Source organism: Castanea sativa, chromosome 12, assembly GCF_040712315.1.
Source record: "Castanea sativa cultivar Marrone di Chiusa Pesio chromosome 12, ASM4071231v1".
Lineage (NCBI taxonomy): Eukaryota > Viridiplantae > Streptophyta > Magnoliopsida > Fagales > Fagaceae > Castanea > Castanea sativa.
In genome coordinates this window covers 11,175,611-11,197,941 of record NC_134024.1, presented here as the reverse complement: position 1 = coordinate 11,197,941, position 22,331 = coordinate 11,175,611, and the positions used below count along the sequence as shown (strand labels likewise).

Here is a 22,331-nt window from a genome sequence, read left to right as displayed (position 1 = left end):
AAAAGGATGAGTCCCGATTCGCGTTCTACACTCAGAGCTATTTTTTAGAGTTTTCAAGCCTTTATAAATAGAGACTGTATCTCATAATTCAAAGGACTTTTTTTGGGTGCTCTAAGAGGCATACATTTTTAAACTCTCAAAATGCTTATATTTGCTAATATTTGCTGCCAAAATTAGGGTTTTTAGGTTTCAAATATAATTAAATAAATTTCTTTGAACCCTAAAATATCCTCTCTAGAACAAGGAGTACTCATGCAAGAGGTTGTTTTCAATAACCCCTATTCTTTTTTATGCTTCTTGTTTTTGATGATGCATGTTTTCCTTTATCCCTAACATGAATTTTTAATCATTGTTTTGTTAAAGTATGATCTTGTTTTTATATAATTGTTATGATCTCTTTCTTAATTTCAATAATCTACATATAACTAATTCTTTTTCTTAAAATAAAAATAGATCTACATCTTTCTTAGATGCATATCTGAATTTTTCTTAAACAAAAACGGATCTGCATCTTTCTTAGATTTAGATCTGAATTTTTCTTAAAATAAAAACAGATCTACATCTTTATTAGATGTAGATCTAAATTTTTCTTAAATCAAAAACTGATTTGTATCCTTCTTAGATACAAATCTAATTTTTTTTCTTTAATAAATGCAGATTTTGAAATAACGAAAATGATTATGCACGATTGTTATGTTTGTTGTTTGTTTTATTTAGTTCATGTAGCATAGATTTATCTTATGAATGAAATTCTCTTCATAAAAAATCTTTTTTGTATTTTTTGAACCTATAAAAACAGATCTGATCCTTCTGTTGTCAAAAACCTTTTTTTTTATCATCATAAAACAAATCTGGTCTTTTACAAAGTTAAAACCATGTTTTTTTTATTTTTTATTCTCAAAAACAGATCTGAGTTTTTCTCTCCAAAAACCTTTTTTTTTTATTATTACAAAACAGATCTGGCATTTTGACAAACTAAAATCAATTTTTTTAATCACAAAAACAGATCTGAATTTTTTAAAACAAAGAAGAGGATTCATTCATAAATAAATTTCTGTGATTTAGTTTTGTTCATATATACAACATGTCATTCATAGCATGCATAAATGGTACATTGGTCACAAAAGTCTAGAAGACCAGGCTTTGTTTGGGCGGAATGGGTGCCTAACACCTTCCCATTCCGTAACGTAGCCACCGAATCTAGTTCTTTTGGATAGGTAGATCCATGCCTTGTCTTTATTTTTTATTTTGGGTAGAATGTAACTAGGACAAAAAGCTAATTATTTGGTAGTTTGTAACTAAGACCCAAAGCTACGTAATTTTCAATTTTCTAACATGTATTTTTATTCAATCAATGAGAAGGATACTATTCAGTCATGTATTTTATATTTAGTTTTTCTTTTTTTTTGTATAAAAAATAAGTGGCAACTCCACACCACTTACGCAAAAAGAGAGGTTCCCTAAAAAGCACTCCAAAAATCTCTTTTTTTTTTAGAGTACCTAATTTCTTGGTCTCTCACAGGGCTTTTAACAAGCAAGCACCTCATCAAGTTTCTTTGAAGCCACCCGCTCCACTTTGGCATTGGCTTGAATAACTTCAAGCTCAAGAAACTTTATCCTAGAATAGGCATTTGTCAGCTCTTCATGCAATGCCTCAACTTCGCATTTTGTCTCTTTATGCCTCACAAGTATGCTCTTGTAATCCTATTCAGCTTTCTTCATTTTTCTGATGGCAGCCTTAGCCACTCTAGCATACTTTCCGGTCTTCTCAAGAAGAGAATTATAGGATTCTTGCAATCCTCTTGCTCCTTCATTTTCATCGTCGAATTCCTCTCCAACCCCCATAGACTCTACTTCAGTGTGCTCACCGAGCTCTTCCACTAGAGTGCTCAAATCATCCAAAGAGTCCACGGGTGCAATAGTCATAAAGGAATTGTAGTTTCCATCTCCGTCACAACTATCTTCAGAATCCGAGTTGGAGCTATCTGAGTCACTAGGGATAGTAGCAAATACTTTACCCTTTGCCTTCAAATAAGTGGGGCATTCTTTCTTCACATGGCCATGCCCTTTGCACTCATAGCACATGACTGCTTGAGATGAAGAGGATTCTTTGGAGTCCTTCTTGAAGTCCTTCTTATCCTTTTTGAAATTTGAGAATTTGCCTTTCTTAAACATCTTTCCACCCTTCTTGAATTTTAAGAACTTACAGAAGTTCTTTGCAAGGTACGCCATCTCCTTTTCAACCTCATCCTTATCCGAGAAATCTTAAGCTTCGACTCTCTCATTGATCTTCTTAAGAGCAAGAGATTTGCTCTTCCTTTGTGATGGTAGAGACAGCTCATAAGTTTGAAGAGAACCAATGAGTTCTTGAATTTTGATCTCATCAAGATCTTTACTCTCTTCAATTGAGGTGACCTTGGCACAAAAGCTCTCCGGCAATGATCGTAGGATCTTCCTAACAACCTTGGAGTCCTCCTTCTTTTCACCCAAGTTGAATTTGCCAATCATCACTTCATTTAACTTCCCATAAAAGGAGTCGAACAACTCATCTTCGCTCATTTTTAGTTCTTCGAAGCAAGTGGTGAGCATTTGTAACTTGGTGTCTTTCACTGTCTTGGTGCCTTCATATGTGGTCTCCAAGATTTGCCACGCTTCCTTGGAAATTGTTATATGGGAGATCCTCTGGAATTCATCGAGTGAGACACCATACAAAAAAAAAAAAAAAGCATTTAAAGCTTTACTATTAGCATTGGCTGCTACAAGGGCTGTCTTATCCCAAGCAGATTTGGCTACCTCTGGCCTAGTCCATCCAATCTCAACAACATCCCATACGCTCTCATCAATAAAGCACAAGAATGCATGCATACGCACTTTCCAAAAGGCGTAATTATTCCCATCGAAGAAGGGAGGTGCATTTAGGGATTAAGACCTGTCCATCTAAGGGTCAAGGATCACACTTAGGATATAGAAATCCGACAAAGTGTACCCGCTCTAATACCAATTGAAAGTTACTTGGTGTGTAAAACACTAGTGAATGTTTAGACCCCCTTTTTCAAAATAACCAATACAAGCTTATACTCAAACAATAGATGTGCAGAATGATAAGTACAAGCAATACCCAAATAAATAAACAACTCTAAACCATAATTAATCACAATACAACAGCAATTAAAAGGCAAGAGTGAGGGTTAGAAAGATGCAAACACAAAGATAACATCGGCACATGTTTTCGAAGAGGAAACCAAAGAACTCGATGAAAAACCTCTCTGCCGCTCTCTAAGCAGTGAAAATATCCATTAAACAATAAAGTTGGGATACACGAATAGCACTAGACCCTACAAGCCTAATCTACCCAATGCATCTAAGCCCTCCAAGCTTTTTATTCCAACAAGGTTAAGCCTAACCATGTCTTCTTTAGCTTCCTCGATCCTGCAATAAGCCCATTGCATCAACCAAATGAATTGGTCCTCTGTGAACTGTTTCCCAAGAACCAAATAACCTCCTCATAGATATGGGTATGGTGAGATAAGGATTTGGCTAATGAACCTCTCCATGGTATGTCAATGGAGATGGTGAGAGTAGACGAATTTGGAGAATCAAATGTCTAAGATTATGGATGAGTCAATCTTGTTTTTCTCTAGGGTTTCTCACTCAAAATTCTCTTTGGAAGTTCTCAACATTTCGTGGGTATAAGGGTTTTATAGAAGGGTATGAGAAGGAATGTGAAAAGTCATTTTTCTGCATAACAAGGGGTTCTGGCGACTTGACTCGCGACTGGGACTAGTAGCGAGTTTCAGTCACGAAATAACTGACTGGCCAAACTGTATTTTTTGTCCTATAGTGCTCCAACTGTCATGATCCTTTAGCTTCTTGCATGCTTCACACGTGTGGCAAACTTCTTGATTGCACACACACTTGAATTCTTCACACTCTCTCACACACAACCCTTACATGGTTCCCACCTAAATACAGGGTATTTAATTACTGAATTACAACCAAATTTGGCACAAAATAAAGCCAACAAATGGTTGAATAAATTCAACCTTACACTCGGGTTTAGTTCGAGATAGCAATTACAAATGATTTTCAAGTCTCCAAAAGTTCCTCCCTTCCTCCAAATGCTTCTTAGCTCTCCAAATGCTTCTTAGCTTTATATAATCAGTTAAGATGTATCTGAGCCCTACATTTGGAAGGTCAGGATTAAATTTCTCCGATACTTGTCCCATCAAGACCTTACTAGAAGGCTTCCATACTGAGATATGAGCTGGGTTGTTTCAAATGTCATTTCCTCATTAATGCAACCAGCTAAGTGATTACAGAGCATTGAATGCAGAAGTGATGGATGCTTTATCCATTCTCTTTCCTTTCTTTCCAGCTTGGCGACAAATATTTATCTTCGCCCTCGGTTTGCACCCAACAACCTTTAGCCTTGGTTCTTGGTTTCTTGAGGGCATGTTGACATCCTCGAAGTCCTCGGGCGTTGTGGTCTTTTTGCACTTGCATAAGGTCACTTATATTTTCTCGAGGACATTCTGCCGATGCTTTCCTAGGTTCTTACTCCTGGCATTGTCCTTAATTCATCATCTTTATTCTCGAATCCTCGTCTCCCCGTATATATATAAAGAAAATGTGATTAAACAAAGAGAAATTGGCTAAAAACACATCCATTTATCAAAATTTAATTGTTTTTAGTTAGGTTTCTGAATCCTTAAAAAAAAACCTAGAAAAACTTTGAAATCATCATCAATTTTTATTTTTATTTCTATGGCTCATACCACACAAAATAGTAGTAAAAAAAACCCAGCAAATTATGAGTTCTAACACAATGTTTTATTAAAAAAAGCTAATTTCATAAATAATCAATTAATTAGATTTTTTTTTTCTTTAGTTCTATAATAAAATACATTTATGACTTTCCCAAACCAAAATCTCAAACACCTAAAGACTCAAAGTAAATCACAACTTTTACAAAATTCACAATGTCTGACTTCAACATCAAAATTGTAAGCTACTGTCACTGAATAAAAAAAGCAAACCCCTTTCCTTGGTCATAGCCTATTCATACGGGTTAGAATCAAATGGTACCACAATCTTGGAGTTACGTAGGTATAGTTGAAAGGTTTAAGGTAAATAATATCGTTTTTTGCCTAAGTGTATTTGAGATGAGATGACATGAAGGACTGTGAGCATATATATATATATAAAGGAGTAGAAGTGAAAAGTGTGAACGAAAATGCAAAGAGTTTTTTGTGTGTAAGAAAAAAAAAAAAAAAAAAAAAAAAAACCTTGAAACATTGAACCAAATAAAACAAATAGTTTTCTTAAAACATTGAATAAAAAATGTAACAAAATTAGTTTTGAAACATTAAACCAACGGAAATAAAGAGTTCCTATTTTTAAATTTGTTCTTAATTTTGATATGGTTTAAGAGTATTTCAATTCTCTCTATATATGACCTCTTGATTTTTATTTTTTTTTGGATTAATATTTTTGGCTTTAACAATGTCTAATGGATATTTGTATTGGCATTAACTCTCCATCATAGTTTGTCCATCTGAGTTACAGCAGGTTTTTATGCAACCCGTTACTTGATGATTAAAAAAACCATCCACGTGTATTTATCGTTAGATGACATTTTTAATGAGTTATGTGACTTAGTTAAATAATACATGTGGATTTTTTTTAACTACCACGTAATGAGTTGCATAAAAATTTATGCAATCCAAGTTGGATAAAAACCTTGCTAAAAAAAAATTATTTAATGCTAACAACCTAAAGAGAAATACTATGTTTACAATATTTTCACAACAAATCTTTGGTAGCAAGTTGTTACTTGTTGTTACCACTGGGCAAAAATGTGATTTCGATGGTGGATTCAAATTAAAAATTTATAACAACTTGTCATTTAGAATTTGTTGTGAAAGTGTTATGAAAATATTGTGGATATAAAACTTCTCTATTATTAAGTGTTAGAATATTTCAAATTATTAAAAAAAAAAAAAACTCCCATGACCAAATCCTGATAATAGTTAGTGAATTTTTTTTTTTTAATAGGAGAAACTTTTTTTTTTTTGGGGTTAAACATTATTACTGATCACCAAATCATGATAGGGGTTTAATCAAAAGGGAATATTTTCAAATTTTAAAATATTTTACTTTAAAATGAAGAAATAACATAAGTTGTAACTTGTAAACTTATCAGGGATTTAGTAAGGGCTGTATTCTCTTTACGATGATAGTAATAAATTAATAATTTTTCAACGATCAAGTGAAATCTTTGATGCACTTTTCATTTAGAATTTGAGATGAATCAACCATCCTTGTTCAATACTAATCATGTGGATGACAATAAGATTCTAGGTCAAATATTTAAACTTTCTGAAAAAGGGGTCAAATATTAAAAATCATTAGTCTTTTTTTTTTTTTTGAATTAATAAGCAAATCTTATCAACGAGTAAAAATTAAGAAAAATGAGAAAATAGCTCAACTGAACTACCAACAAGGGACAACAAAACCAAATTCCCGCCCACAAATACAATACACCCCTACCCAAAATGGGCAACACCGGAATACCACAATTAGCAAATTAACTAGTAACTACAACTACCCAAAAAACTCAACGAAGTCAAAATTTAAGGAACGATTCTCATCTGTTTACACAAATTTCTCAAATATCCTACTCTTGAAAGGACAAAAATATATACAATTCCTTAAATTACTCAGTTAAATTAAGTTTAATTATATAACAACATTGACCAAGTATTAAAGTATATATCTGAATTTTTTTGAAACGATAGAATCACATGACTGAATTAACTGTTTTATTTATTTAATTTTTTTTTACAAAAAGCTGACATCTTTAATACTGAATTGAGCAATATACATTTGAAACATCAAACATCTAATATATAACACCTAAAAAGTGATACCTAACTTTTAACTAAAGCCTCTTTTTTTTTTTTTTTTTTCCTTGAACCCCAGCATGATCACCTAAAAAGTGGCATCTAAGATTCAAAAGCAAGTAATTCTCTCTATCAAAATTTTCCTTTTTAAAAAAAATCTCTCTATCAAATTAAAAAAGAGTGAATTAATTATTTATATATAAAAAAATAAATAAAAAGTAAATTAATTCCTCTACGAAAAAAATGGAAACCGAATACGTGAATTTCTATGTATGACCATCTCATAGATAGATGCGACGCAGATATCCTTCCAAAGTTCACCTCCACAACTCTTTAAATTCCCTCTTAATTCTTCTACAATGAAAATCAATCTTAAACATTCTCTTCAACCTTCAGTCTTCTCAAAACATGGGACTGTCTCTAAAGTTCAAAACCAATGTACGTTTTCTCCGAACTCCTAGGTTTTCTTGCTTTGTGTTTCGGTTTTTATATAATATTTTCTTGGTTTTGTACTTGAGAAATGCCATCCACAGTATTTTCACAATGCTTTTACAAGAAATCATTAGTAGTAGCTTATTATTGGTTGTTATTATATGGGCAAAAAAAGGTAATATTAGTGACAAGTTCAAATTAAAAACAATAACAACTTATTACATGATTTGTTGAAAGTATTGTAAAAATTTTGTGGTCATAACACATTTTTTATAAAATTGTTCCTTTATGATTTTCTTTTAAAGAGAACTAGTAATCTACAACATTTTCATAATAAATTTTAAATGACAAATTGATACTTATTGTTACTAGTGAGTAAAAAAATAATTTCAATACTGAGGTTTAAATTAAAACTTATAACAACTTACTACTTAAAATTTGTTGTGAAAGTGTTATAAATTGTAGCATTTCTTCTTTCTTTTTGTTATAGGGAAATAAAAGTTGACGCGATAATTTATAACAATTATGCAGGTTCTCTCAGCGATTGTTATCTTGGGAATATTAAGTTTAAGAGTCGCAGACTGTGGTTTACTTGCTGAAAAATTAGTGTATCAGGCAATAAATTGTCGAAAGCATACTGCATTTTTGACTGATTTTGGAGCAGTTGGTGATGGAAAAACATTAAACACAAAGGTTTTTAATTCTGCAATTCGTAATCTAAGCAGATATGCATCAGATGGTGGGGCACAACTTATTGTACCTCCTGGAAAATGGTTAACTGGAAGCTTTAATCTCACCAGCCATTTCACCCTTTTTCTTGAAAAGGATGCTGTTATTCTTGGAACGCAGGTATAAAGTTTGTTTTTTAACAGTTTAATCATCTTTTTAGATGAAAAAAGTTTGTTTGCAAACTTGTTTTGAGCAAAATAATCAAAAGAAAATAAGCTATTTCAAACACACTAATAGTTGAGGGGGCCCTATTTACATTTTTCCTTTTACATGAAATTTGAAAATGTCCTCACATTTTGGCCAAGAAATTAAACCAAAGCCATTATAGCATAATAATTGGTAAGCAAGGAACTGTTAAAATGAACTTGTCATAAATGGTATATTGGCCGTTATTTATTCCGAAGCTATAAACAAGGGAATGGCATTGGCCATTAGTTGATCCAAAGCTAAAAACAAGAGAAGATACTAATTTGAGTTTTTTTTTTTTTTTTGAGAAGATACTAATTTAAGTTATTATTTGTAGTTGACAAGAGCCTTGTAACTCACCTATTTAATACTTCTTTGTATTTTTAACAAAGATATCTAGATCTCAAATCTTCATTTTCAATTGTGACTAACAAATTATATATATATATATATATATATATATATATATATATATATATATATATATATATATATAAAACTAACAAAGATTTTGTTGGTAATTACCACAAATAGACTTTGGGTATACACTTATTATAAAAAAAGTGAAACTATTTTCTTTGATTACATGTTTCTCTAACCATCATTTGCTATACACATGCGTGATCAAATGGATAGGATGAGTCACAATGGCCTCCTCTTCCTGTGTTGCCTTCTTATGGAAGAGGAAGGGATGCACCTGGTGGACGGTTAAGCGCTCTCATTTTTGGTACAAATCTCACTGATGTCATAATCACAGGTAATTATATATTAATCAAAACTTTTTTTTAATAATTATTTTTGGCTTTAACAATGTCTAATGGGTAACATTTGTAATGGCATTATATTAGGTAACAATGGCACAATTGATGGCCAAGGTTCTATTTGGTGGGACAAATTCCGCGCTGGGAATTTGACGCTAACACGGCCATACATGATTGAGATCATGTACTCCAATCAAATCCAAATATCTAATCTCACTCTACTTAACTCTCCATCATGGTTTGTCCATCCCATTTACAGCAGTGATATACTAATCACAGGGCTCACGATCCTTGCATCAATTTATTCTGCTAATACCGATGGGGTAGACCCAGGTATGTTTGACACTTGTCCTAATTGCTTTAATTAATATGAGGTTGAAAGGTTAATTACTTATTCCCTTGCCATTCCCCTATTTTAAGGAGTCATGATAGAAACACAACTTTTTTTATCATATTTTTCACAACTTGCCGAGGAAATAGCTTACGATTGATCGATATATCATCATTTTCACATGACATCATTGATACATGTTTTATTATGCATCAATCATACAATGTCACCTCAAAAATTTCATAAAAACGAGTAGACCAAAGTTAGAATAGAATTTTGTTAGCCCTCCCTCAATTTCTCGCTTTTGAAAAAGGAATCTAAACACAATTTTTTGGGCTGATTTTGTTTGTCTGGGAAAATGTAATAGCTATAGAGTCAAGAGTGGCTTTGCTGTTGAAGTGTAAAATTATGAGTGATTTACAATTAACATATCATCATTTTCACGTGACATTGATCATTGACACAATTTACCATTGCTGAGTCTATGTTCCCGTTTTGTTTCCAGATTCATGCTCAAACGTTCGTATCGAGGACTGCTACATAGTCTCAGGGGATGACTGCATTGCCGTGAAAAGTGGTTGGGATCAATATGGAATCAAAGTTGGAATGCCTACACAGCATCTATTCATTAGAAGGCTTACCTGCATTTCTCCTTTCAGTGCTGCCATTGCTCTAGGCAGTGAAATGTCCGGCGGAATCCAAGATGTTAGAGCTGAATACATCACAGCCATTGATACTGAATCAGCTATTAGAATTAAGACTGCTATTGGAAGAGGAGGTTATGTCAAGGACATCCATGCTAGGCAATTGACCTTGAAGAACATGAAGTACGTTTTCTGGATGGCAGGCAATTATAATCAACATCCAGACCAAAACTACTGATGATGCCGAAAATATCACCAGTGAGTTGCAAGCGCTCCTCAAACGAAAGCAACACCTGCAAAAAGAAAACGAAGGACCTAGAAGAGAGCACCGGTGTGGTGTCGACCGAGGTTCCTATCCTGGTAGTTCGATCGGGCCTTGAATCATCTAGTTGGACTTCTTCCAATGTCTCCACGGGTTCCGCCACTGTTCTCTGTTCTTCGATGCTCATTGTCTGTACATGGTCATCCATCTCCATCATGGCCACGTAGCATTCCCGTGCAGTTACCTGATTTCCGCGTAGTTCTCCAACCCCATGTTCAGTGGGAAACTTGATCATCAGATGGTAGGTTGAAGTGATGGCTTTCCATGCATTGAGAGTAGGACGTCCGAGTATGGCGTTGTATGCTGAAGAACAATCCACCACTAGAAAGGAGACATTTTTAGTTATCTGTCGTGGGTAGTCTCCTACCGTCACCTCCAATGTGACGGATCCTAAAGGATGGACCCGGGTTCCCCCGAAGCCGACGAGGGCGCGCGTGCCGGGATCGGCGCTCCTTTGCAATCCCCATCCGTGGCTGGAACGCAGGATAGTAGAGGATGTCCGCTGAGCTCCCGTTGTCTACTAGAACTCGGTGGACGTTGAAATCCCCTACCCGGATGCTAACCACAAGCGCGTCGTCACGGGGGTGGTGAAGGCGCCGGGCCTCGTCTTCAAAAAACTCGATGCCTTTGGAGCCGTTTCGCCGTATTCTTTCTAATGAAGGTCCCGTCGATTGGACACTTTCTGTACCGTCCGTAAATAAGTCTTTCGGCCTTCTTGGACGATCCTATCAAGCGTTGCCCCCCATTATCATCCGTATGTACGCTACCGGGTGGTCCGGGACGCTCGTTTTCCCGTCTAGGATTCGCTCCCCGAGGATGATCGGTTCTTTTCCTTCCTCACGAACCTTTGCAACCTTCCTTGCCTTATAAGGGCTTCAATCCGTTGTTTCAAATCAAAACAATCCGTCGTTTCATGGCCGTGGTCCCGGTGAAAGCGGCAATATCTATCTCTTGGCCTCTTGTTCGGATCTCCCTTCAACTTGCCCGGGAATGTCAAGCTTCCTTCATCTTTGATTTGCATTAGCACTTGGTCAATTGGGCTGTGAGGGGGTGAAACTTGTGAACCTCCCCGAAGGCGGCTTTGGGTCTCCTGGGTCTTCTCGTCGATCTCTCGGTTCTAGCCACTTTTCGTCCGTTATCCGGTTTCATATCTTCCTCTCTTTCCCTTTTCTTTGGTTTGTAGTCTTCTCTCGGCCAGCAAGGCATCCTCCGCGTTCATATACTTCGTCGCCCTGTAATAGACATCGGACATAGTCTTTGGGTCATTCTTACATAGGGAAAATAAGAACTTACCCTCTTGTAACCCGTTTGTGAATGCTGCCACAAGTGTCTTGTCGTCGGCCTCGTCTATCGAGAGGGATTCCTTATTAAAGCGGGCTATATAAGACCTTAAAGTCTCACCCTCTCGTTGTTTAATTCCCAATATGCATGCAATAGACCTCTTGTGTCGATGACTTCCGATGAAGTGTGACACGAACTGTGCACCTAATTCCTTAAAAGTGCCGATGGAATTAGGCGTCAACTTGCTGTACCAATCCCTCGCAGGCCCTTTCAAGGTGGTGAGGAAAGCCCCTCGCACATGATTTCGTCCAGGTACGCCCCCGAAGATGCATTAGAGTTCGAAAGACCTGGGTGATCCAACGGGTCCTTGGATCCGTCATAGTTTTCCACATGGGGCATTTTAAACTTTGAAGGGACGGGGTATGAATTCACCAACGCTGTGAATGGTGAATCCGGTCTATGGACTAGGTCGTCCGGTAGATTTGGATACTCGTCCCTTAAGGGCGTTCATCATTGCATCCATACGTTCCCTCATCTCCTGCATTTCGGTAGCTATGTGAGTCGGCACCGGGTCTAAAGCAAGCGGTTGATTGGTTTCTTGTCGCTCGGGTCTAGTCGGAGCGTTGCTGCCCTCAGGCCTTTCCGCGTTCCTTCCTTCGGGACTAGCTCCCTCCTGATCTTCCTGTGGTGCGCTCTGATGTGCAGTTATTTGCCGTAACTGCTCTTCCAGATCATGATTCTGCTTAGTGAGGCGCTCAACCGCCGCTGCAAGCGTTTGGACCTGCCTTTCCAAAGCGGTGGCGCGTGGTTCGTCGCCTTGATTGTTGTTCGTTGCCATCGATCGGGTGAGTGCCATGCAACTCTTTGTCTCAGGGATAAAGCGAGGCTAATATAATCCGAAGTTTTTCTTCCTCCTCCTTAGTGTTATATTCCCACAGACGGCGCCAACTGATGATGCCGAAAATATCACTAGTGAGTTGCAAGCGCTCCTCAAACGAAAGCAACACCTGCAAAAAGAAAACGAAGGACCTAGAAGAGAGCACCGGTGTGGTGTCGACCGAATACCCTCCGAAGGTCAAGTTAGAATCTTGTTCCTTTAACCCTAGAGTGCTAGAGTTAAGAATATTATGCGTACCTTCATACTTAGGGTTTCTGGGGTATTTATAGTGGGTAGAATTACCTTTCTTTGAGGATACAACTTCCTTCTCAAGTTCCTTTCCATATAGGAGTCTTCTTAAACGTGTGCCGCAAGGAGTCTAAATATACACGTTTGCGTGGAGATAAAGCAGAAGCTTATCTGAAATATATCAAACGACACGCCACGTGGCATCCATAATTAATTTATACAAGACGGATATTCAGCAACACCTAACCGTCATAGCTGGGTCAATCATGGTGTCAATCCGTCTTGACTGTTTCCGTCCATTTACTATTTTTATCCCCTTCAGTTGCCCCCTTCATTCCTTGGATCCGTCCATTTACGACCAAACGATTCGACATGCGATCCTATTGTTCCTCAAAGAAAACCAAGATGTATTCGCATGGAGCCATGACGACATGCCAGGGATAGATCCGACGGTCATAGTCCATAAATTAAACGTATCACCTTCGTTCTCTCCAGTCCGACAAAAGAAACTCGTATTCGCCCCCGAAAGGGATCGAGCTGCAGCAGAGGAAGTGCAGAAGCTACGAGAAGCGGACTTCATACGAGAAGTGTACTATCCAGACTGGCTGGCAAATGTGGTAATGGTCAAAAAGTCAAATGGGAAGTGGAGAATGTGCGTTGATTTCACGGATTTAAATAAAGCGTGCCCTAAAGACGGCCTACCCGCTCCCACGGATTGACGCTTTAGTCGACTCCACCGCAAAACATGAGTTGTTGAGCTTCATGGACGCCTTCTCGGGGCACAACCGATTAAGTTGGAGAAGACGGATCAAGAGAAGACATCATTTGTGACGAGTCAAGTGGCTTTTTGCTACAAGGTGATGCCATTCGGGCTTAAGAATGCGGGGAGCCACGTACCAACGATTAATGAACAAGATGTTCGAGCACCGAGATTGGCCGGAACGTCCAAGTCTACGTAGATGACATGTTGGTAAAAAGCGTAAAGGCGTCGGATCATCGAGGGACCTCCGTGAGACTTTCGACACTCTTCGAACGTACAAAATGAAGCCGAACCCAAGCAAATGCGCATTCGGAGTAATGCTGGAAAGTTCTTAGGGTTCATGGTGTCCCGGCGGGGCATTGAGGTCAACCCCGAGAAAGTGAAAGCAATTATGGATCTATCTCCTCCAAGGACGGTGAAGGAAGTGCAAAGCCCGACGGAAAGATAGCAGCCCTTAAATAGGTTCGTATCGAGAGCAACCGACAAGTGTCTCCCTTTCTTTAGAACGCTAAGGAAATCTTTTGAGTGGACGGACGAATGCCAAAGGGCATTTGAAGAGTTGAAGGCATATCCGTCGCCCCGCCATTACTTAGCCCCGTCCTGCGCCGAGGAGGAATTATTCCTATATCTTGCTTGTCTCGTCGGCGGCGGTAAGTGCGGCTCTCATTAGAGAGGAAGGGAAGGTCCGAGAAACCCGTGTACTTTGTAAGCCGGGCGCTACGAGGCGGCCGAGGGAGAGGTACCCACGGATAGAGAAACTCGCCTTCGCACTTGTAACCGCAGCTCGAAAACCGAAGCCGTATTTTCAAGCACACACAATAACAATCCCGACGGATCAGCCATTACGGAGAGCAATGCACAATCCCTAAAACCGCCGGACGAATGGCTTTGTGGGCTATCGAGCTAAGCGAGTACGATATCCAATACCAGCCACGAACAAATTGTGAAAGGACAAATATTGCGTACTTCATTGCGGAATTCACTACACATGAGGAGCAGGGGGTAGAAGAGACGCCTACATGGAGAATTCATATAGACGGATCCTCCAATAAGCATGCGGGAGGAATCGGGGTTGTACTCCATACCCCGGAAGGAGATAAGATTGAATGTATGATCCGTCTGGAGTTCCCTGCTACGAATAATGAAGCGGAGTATGAGGCCCCGGTGGCGGGATTGGAGCTTGCAATAGCGTACTGGGGCCGGAAAGCAATGGTCTACTCCGATTCCCAAATCGTAGCTAGCCAAGTTAATGGGAGTTATGATTGTAGGAATGAACGAATGAGAAGGTACCTCGAAGAAGTGAAGGGTCGGACGAGTGCCCTCAAATTCACGATAACTCGAATACCGAGAGAAGAGAATCAAGAAGCGGATCAACTCGCAAAGGCGGCTTCGGCCGAACCTATGGTCGTCCCGGAGCGGTGTATTGTCCTTCGTCCAATATTCATCGTTACTAGATAATGTTCAAAAGTGTGAACTAATCACTAGAGATGATTGGACGGTTCCACCGTGGCGTACCTATAAGGACCCGGCAAGCTTCCCGAACGGGAAGGAAGACGCAAGAAAATTGAAGGTTAGGGCTGCCCGATTCATACCGATCAAAGGCATCCTCTACAAAGAGGATTCTCCCGCCCTTATCTAAGATGCCCGGGCCATGACGGCCGTACTACGTAATGAGGGAAGTTCATGAAGCGGATCTCGTGGAAACCACTCGTGGTCAAGGTCTCGGTACACAAGCTACTCAAAGGCGGGTATTGCGGCCGACAATGCAGAAGGATGCCCATGTATACGTGAGAGCCCGCGATAAGTGTCAACGGTTCGGCAATCTTATTAGGCGACCAACGGAGGAACTCACACCTATGACGGCCCCATGGCCGTTCGCACAATGGGGATTGGACATCATGGGTCCATTTCCAATGGCGGCAAGACAAGCGAAGTTCCCGGTAGTAGGAATCGACTACTTCACCAAGTGGGTGGAAGCGGAAGCTCTTGCTACTATCACGGAGAAAAATATTCGCAACTTTGTATGGAGAAATATTATCCGCCGATATGGGATTCCGAGAGTACTTGTGTCGGACAACGGGAAGCAATTCGACAACCATGCGTTCCGAGACTTTTGTTCTCGCCTAGGAATCAAGAATCACTACTCGTCGCCCGCTCATCCACAGCTAACGGTCATGTTGAATTCACGAACCGTTCCTTATTAAAGATCATAAAGACCCGGATCGAGGGGTAAAAGGGAATATGGCCAGACGAACTACCAAGTGTCCTATGGGCGTACAGAACAACGGCAAGAACGCCAACGGGAGAGACACCGTTTCGATTAGCGTTTGGTGCCGAAGCCCTCATACCGGCAGAAGTTGGGTTGACGAGCTACCGTGTGGAAAGCTATGACGAGAGTAAGAATGCTGAAGCATTACGCCTACAACTTGACCTTGTTGATGAAGTCGGGGCAATGGCTCAAAGATCGGCTCGGTATCGGGGACATGATGGCAAAACATTACATCTCTAAGTTTCGGCTCCGAGACTTCAGAGTTGGAGATCTAGTGTTACGAAAAGTGCTTGGCGCTACGAAAGATGCATCCCCGGGAAAGCCGTCCCCAAATCGGGAAGGCCCGTACCGAATCATTTCATGGCACAGAAGGGAACGTACTACTTGGAGACACTAGACGGAAGGAAGTTAAGCCATCCCTGGAACACGGAGCACCTGAAGAAGTACTACCAATAAGTGCAGCAGTCACGATACCAACTGCCTTACTTTCCAGTTTAATTTTAGACAGTTATAGCTTTTACTTTTTAGAGCTCAGTTTTTTCTTTTTCATAAACAATTTGGTTTATTGAACTTATGAGTGGAATTTTTTCTAAAAAATGCATGCTGATGAAAATCTACAAGTCCAGGAGTGAACGGTCTACAAGTCCACAAAGTGGACAGATCACCCAAAGGGTAAAAAGCCTACAAGTCCACATAGTGGACGGATCACCCAAAGGGTGAAAAACCTACAAGTCCACATAGTGGACGGATCACCCAAAGGGTAAAAAGCCTACAAGTCCATATAGTGGACGGATCACCCAAAGGGTAAAAAACCTACAAACACCTAGTGGACGGATCACCCAAAGGGTAAAAAACCTACAAGTCCACATAGTGGACGGATCAACCAAAGGGTAAAAAACCTACAAGTCCACATAGTGGACGGATCAACCAAAGGGTAAAAAACCTAAGTCCACATAGTGGACGGATAACCCAAAGGGTAAAAAACCTTAAGTCTAAAAAGTGGACGGATTATCCCATATTACAACTCCATAAAATAAGGCAGACTACACAAAAAGATTAGAAAATCTCGTTCACAAATGGACGGGTTATCTGAATATACGACGGATAATAAGCAAGCAACATGCCATTTAAGGTTTGATAAGTCAAGTTTAAAAATTACAAATGACGGTTCAAACAAAAGTTCACTAAACAGTGATAAATTTTTACAAAAGGAAAAGTGTTCTATTCGTTCTTCGGAGATGAGTTCCCGTCCAATGGACCGTCGTCTTCGAGTAGGAGGTTGAACTTCACCTTCATTGGCCGGAGCGATGACGGCGAACACTTCATCCGTACTCTCGGCCGGACGGATTGCGCTAGTGTTTGCCCTTGAGCATCAATGTTGATGTGAGATACGTCCAACTCGGGGTACGACGACTTAACTCGACGGATAGCGTCGTCGAACCCGTCCGCAAAGGAGTTTCCAAGCTCCGTTATAAGATTCTCGGAATCACGGTATTCTTGGACGGCTATCTCCTTGGCATTGTCAAGCTTCGACACCGTCTCCGTCACCGCTTATCTTTATTATTCAAAAGTTCACGTAGATGCCCATTCTCTTTCTCCACTTCGCCTCTAACTTGCTCCGAGCACTTGAGCTTTCGTCCATATTAATCTTATAGGTCTTGACTCATGTAACTCCTCCTCCATCGTCTTGTTTTTTTGTCTCGGACGGTCCATGGATGTCTCATGATTAAGGCAACGGCCAAAAAGCCCCTTCATCATCACCATAGCACTGAAGCAAAGAAAAACGATGTCATGATAATGACGGGCGTAAAGGAACTTAGCAACAATACTAGACGGATCCAAAATTACCTGAGCAAGGGTGAAGAGTCCCGTTTCACCCATCGCCTCCGTCGAGTGGTTTCCAAGGTCTGCGTAGTCGTCAGCAGTCAGCATGGACGACATCTTCTCGAGAGCATAGCTCGAGTCTTCCCGAAAGAGGACGGGTGGTTTCTCCCCTGGAGGTGTTGGACCCTTCATTAAACCTTTGCCTTTCCCGTGTTTGACGGGCGTTTTCTCAGCTTGTAAGGCCACGACAGGTTCGACGGTAGTCCTCTGTTTCTTCTGAGGACGGTCCGTCTTTTCATGTTGGATTCGTTTTGACGGTACCGTATGGGTCGTCCCTTTTGCTTGACCCCCGTCCTGCTTTTTCTTTGCTGCTTGCTGTTTAATAAGGGCTCTCCTCCTGGCGGCGTCCATTTCTGCAAATCATAGACGGATGAGAGAGGAAAGGTAAAGTAAAGCAAAAGAAAAAATGAAAGACGGGTATAGTTTTGACGAACTTACGTTTTCGAACTTTGTTATCGTATTGACGGGCAAGCCGGATGAAGGTTCGGGTCCGTCACAATACCAATTCGCAGTATCAAGCGTGACGAGTTGAGCCCAAGTTCTTTCCCGCAGTTTTGTCTTGTTAAAAATTCTCTCCAAAAAACTCCACCGCTCCACGTAAACCTGAGGACGGTCCCGAGCTGCAATAAAGGACGGTTAGACCTAGAAAATAAATTAAATTGACTTCAAAGATCGGACGGAAGCAAAAAAAGGGTACACATACCCGACGGAGGCATTATGCCCCATGTTGTGTCGACGGGCATGTTAGTTACATCTCCTGGACGGCACATCCATTCGTCCCCTTCTAAAAAGAAGTAACGACTCTTCCGGTCTATTCGAGTCCGGAGTGTCAGCGACGAGCCTCAATAAGGGACTTCTAGCTACAAAGCTATACATCCCCTTGGACTTGACGATCTCTCGTTGGACGGTAACAATGGAAAAATTCTTCCACCGTCAACCTTCGGCACCTTCGAGACATCGCCCCATACAAAACCTCAACCCCAATGAACACTCTCCGTGCATTTGGGGAGATTTGGGTGACGGACGTACCAAGGTATTGAAGAAGTCGACGGTGAAGAGAACTCAAGGGAAATCCGAGCCCCGCCTTTAAAGCTTGCTCGTAGATCCCAACACCGTCTACCCCTGTAGTAGCATTTCTCGGATTTGTTGGGAAGACGTAGACGGATGTTGTCCGGTATTTGGTACTTTGTCCTAAGTGTGTTGAGTTGAGATTCGGTCATGGACGACCTAAAATCGTTTACCGTCTAGAGAGGCAAGATGACGAACTCCCTAAGGCCATCTCGGGGCCAATTATTGATTGGACGGGAGGATCCACACCGTCCAAGCTACTACCGGACGATTCCGAACTCTCCGTCTCTAGACCACCATCAAGGGAAGAAGAGGTACTTGACGGATCCCTCTCTTCACTTGAAGTGTCGTGATCTCTTGGACTCCGATGGAAACTTTTCATCGTAGCCCGCCCCCTCGCGGACAAACGACCGGTTACTTGACGCACTAGACATTACCTACATTTATGACGGTACAACCTAAGACACCGACGGTTCTAAAGAAAACACACTTAAAACGAGTTGAAATTCAAAGAAAGACGGAGAAAGGTTTGGAATACGTACCGAATCGAAATGATTTCGACGAGAATCGACGGACGGATCGTCGAAATGACGGGAAGGCACGATAGTTGTGACGGTTGTGCTCTGCTCACAAGTTTTTCATATGAAGGTAAAATAAGGGGAGAAAAATTTGGCTTTTTATAGAGCAGAGGGCGCGGAATACGAAGCGACGCCTCGGTTTGGGTAAACAGCCAATCCATGAGGGCCACGTGCTCTTCGCCAGAAATGTAGGCCACGTGTCATCCGTCATGGTATGCCAAGACCGTCCCCATTTAATACATTGCTTTTAGTCATTCCATGGATCCGTCAGATTATAAGGACGGATCCAAGGAATGAAGGGGGCAACTGAAGGGGATAAAAATAGTAAATGGACGGAAACAGTCAAGACGGATCGACACCATGATTGACCCAGCTATGACGGTTAGGTGTTGCTGAATATCCGTCTTGTATAAATTAATTATGGATGCCACGTGGCGTGTCGTTTGATATATTTCAGATAAGCTTCTGCTTTATCCCCACGCAAACGTGTATATTTAGACTCCTTGCGGCACACGTTTAAGAAGACTCCTATATGGAAAGGAACTTGAGAAGGAAGTTGTATCCTCAAAGAAAGGTAATTCTACCCACTATAAATACCCCAGAAACCCTAAGTATGAAGGTACGCATAATATTCTTAACTCTAGCACTCTAGGGTTAAAGGAACAAGATTCTAACTTGACCTTCGGAGGGTATTCGGTCGACACCACACCGGTGCTCTCTTCTAGGTCCTTCGTTTTCTTTTTGCAGGTGTTGTTTTCGTTTGAGGAGCGCTTGCAACTCACTGGTGATATTTTCGGCATCATCAACTACGATCCAAAAGCAATTCCAGAGATTCAAGGTATTAGTTATCGGGAAGTGGTGGCGACGAACGTTACTTATGCAGGAAGACTTGACGGAATTAAAGGTGATCCCTTCACTGCAATATGCCTTTCTGAAGTGAACATTACTATGAATCAGAAGGAAAATAAAGTACCATGGAATTGTACTGATATTGCTGGAGTGACAAGCGATGTGACCCCTAAGTCATGTGCGTCGTTGCCTGAGAAGAAAGGTGTGACTTGTCTCTTCCCCTATGATAAGCAGCCTATCGAGGATGTTCAGACGAAGACTTGTTCTTACACCCATTAATGATGTTCAGTCGAAGTGAAATGTACTTTTTAAAAAAAAAAAATTAGGATAGAGTAAAGTATTCATATAAATTGTGGGTTATATTTAGGTCAACTAATGAAGTCTCTTATGGTTAAATAAGAGATTTGGAGTTCAATTTCCATCTACATCAAACACTAATTGATATTTTGGTTTGATGATAAAGAACATAATTATCAGAAACGAACGCTATAGATTGAAACTCTATCAAAAATAAATAACATAAAAAATATTCTTATAATTTTTTTTTTTTTTTTGAAAATGCTTACAATTTAATTCATAGAGAAATTATTGTTATTTCATCTATGATCCATTTAATTACCCAGAGAGAGAGAGAGAGAGAACCAATTATCAAAGCTCTGGAGAGCAAAATGACAAAGCTCCATGTGAAATTTGCGAACACAAAAGCAGTGGATTGATCATTGATGAAGCTACATTAACACGTCATAAATACAACAATATATATTAACAAGTAAATTTGCGTGACACAACTAGAAATTAATAGAAGGAACAGCAATAGACTTAGGTTATGAAAAATGAATGTCATGTTAAAGTTACACATCTACAATTAGTATATTATCAATGCCATTTATAGTTTATTATTAATATTGTAGTGTGTGTGTATATATATATATATATATATTTTTATTTTTTTTTTCAAAGTCTTTTTTTTTTTTTGAGAAAAATAGTTCAAAATTTTATGTGCATTGCATGCGTTTGTGATTAGTTTAAAATAAATTATACAAACCTCCCTTAAGATCTGGGGGCACTAGTGGAGGGAGGGGCATGAGTTTAACTCTTGCTAATGTGACAGATTGTTAGTAATAGATAAAAATAATAATGTCAATGGTTGGCCCAGATAACCAAAAAAGTATAAAAAATATTGTCCAATTTTTTGTGTATGCTGCTCTATCATGAAAGATACAATATAGCAAGTTAATTAATTCTCTCTATCAAATTTGAGCAATGCTACAGTCACAAACTATTTTACAGCATTTTTATAAATTGTTAATGTAGGCAATTCTTATAGGTTCTAATTTGGTATACCACTAACATCATTTTTTTACTTGATAATTACCACTCACCACATCAACAATTTGTAAAAAATGTTGTAAAATAGTTTATAACTCTAACATTTTTCATCAAACTTTATCCTCTAGAAAAGAAATCCTCTTTATCAAAAAAAAATCAAAGTGAATAAAAAAATATAAATAGAAAAGAGTAAGTCACTTTTCTATACCTACAAACAGGGACAGAGGCATAGTTGGACCTTGGGGGCCAATGCCCCCCCCTTATTTTATTTTATTTTTTTAATAGTAGTATTACATAAGAAAAAAATTTAACAATTTTGGTCTATAAAATTACTCTTTACCCCCTTAATATTATCATTAATTCTTTTATGAGTAATGCTACAAGCACAAAATTTTCTACATCATTTATTGGTTATCATCTAAACCCACCACTTACATTACTTTTTAACTTACTAATAACCACTCATCACATTGGCAATTTGTAAAAAAAAGTTTGTAACCCTAGCATTTTCCTCATTTTAAATGCCATAAAAAAATATATAGATTCAAAATTTAAAACAAAATATACAAGTCCAAAAAAATTAGCCCAACAACAAATTTACCATTATAAAGCTAAAAACAATTAAGCCTTATCAAACAATTTTACCCAAAACAAACAACTCAACCCTTTAAAAAATTTAAAATGAAATAATTATGTCCTTACTTAGAAGCAACACACACATCAAAAACACACAAAATAAATAAATAAATAAAACTCCTTAAAGGTTAAGTAGCAGAATCGGAGGCCAGAGCTGCTACATGCAGCCAATAACAAAGTTGCCCCCCAAACTTCAAGTCCTAGCTCCTGTCCCTGCCTACAAATACAAATTATCTATTTCACT

General features: G+C 39.2%; 2 protein-coding genes across 2 annotated transcripts; one reads left to right on the top strand and one right to left on the bottom strand.

The window, feature by feature from the left end:
* Window positions 1-2,265: 2,265 nt before the first annotated feature.
* On the bottom strand, window positions 2,266-2,865 carry LOC142620172 (uncharacterized). Its single transcript, XM_075793585.1, has one exon. It carries the CDS (start codon window positions 2,863-2,865, stop codon window positions 2,266-2,268), a length of 600 nt encoding a protein of 199 aa, XP_075649700.1.
* Window positions 2,866-7,859: 4,994 nt separating this feature from the next.
* Window positions 7,860-20,401, top strand: LOC142620171 (putative polygalacturonase). Its single transcript, XM_075793584.1, has 5 exons — window positions 7,860-8,183; window positions 8,886-9,006; window positions 9,098-9,343; window positions 9,847-10,214; window positions 20,078-20,401. Exons 1-5 carry the CDS (start codon window positions 7,860-7,862, stop codon window positions 20,399-20,401), a joined length of 1,383 nt encoding a protein of 460 aa, XP_075649699.1.
* Window positions 20,402-22,331: the final 1,930 nt, after the last annotated feature.

Bases quoted from the DNA above. Each gene is read 5' to 3' on its own strand.
- LOC142620172 (XM_075793585.1), bottom strand. From the start codon at position 2,865: ATGCATGCATTCTTGTGCTTTATTGATGAGAGCGTATGGGATGTTGTT.
- LOC142620171 (XM_075793584.1), top strand. From the start codon at position 7,860: ATGCAGGTTCTCTCAGCGATTGTTATCTTGGGAATATTAAGTTTAAGA. The intron at 9,007-9,097 runs GTAATTATATAT...GCATTATATTAG, and splicing joins CACTGATGTCATAATCACAG to GTAACAATGGCACAATTGAT. The intron at 10,215-20,077 runs AACTACTGATGA...TTCGGCATCATC, and splicing joins ATAATCAACATCCAGACCAA to AACTACGATCCAAAAGCAAT.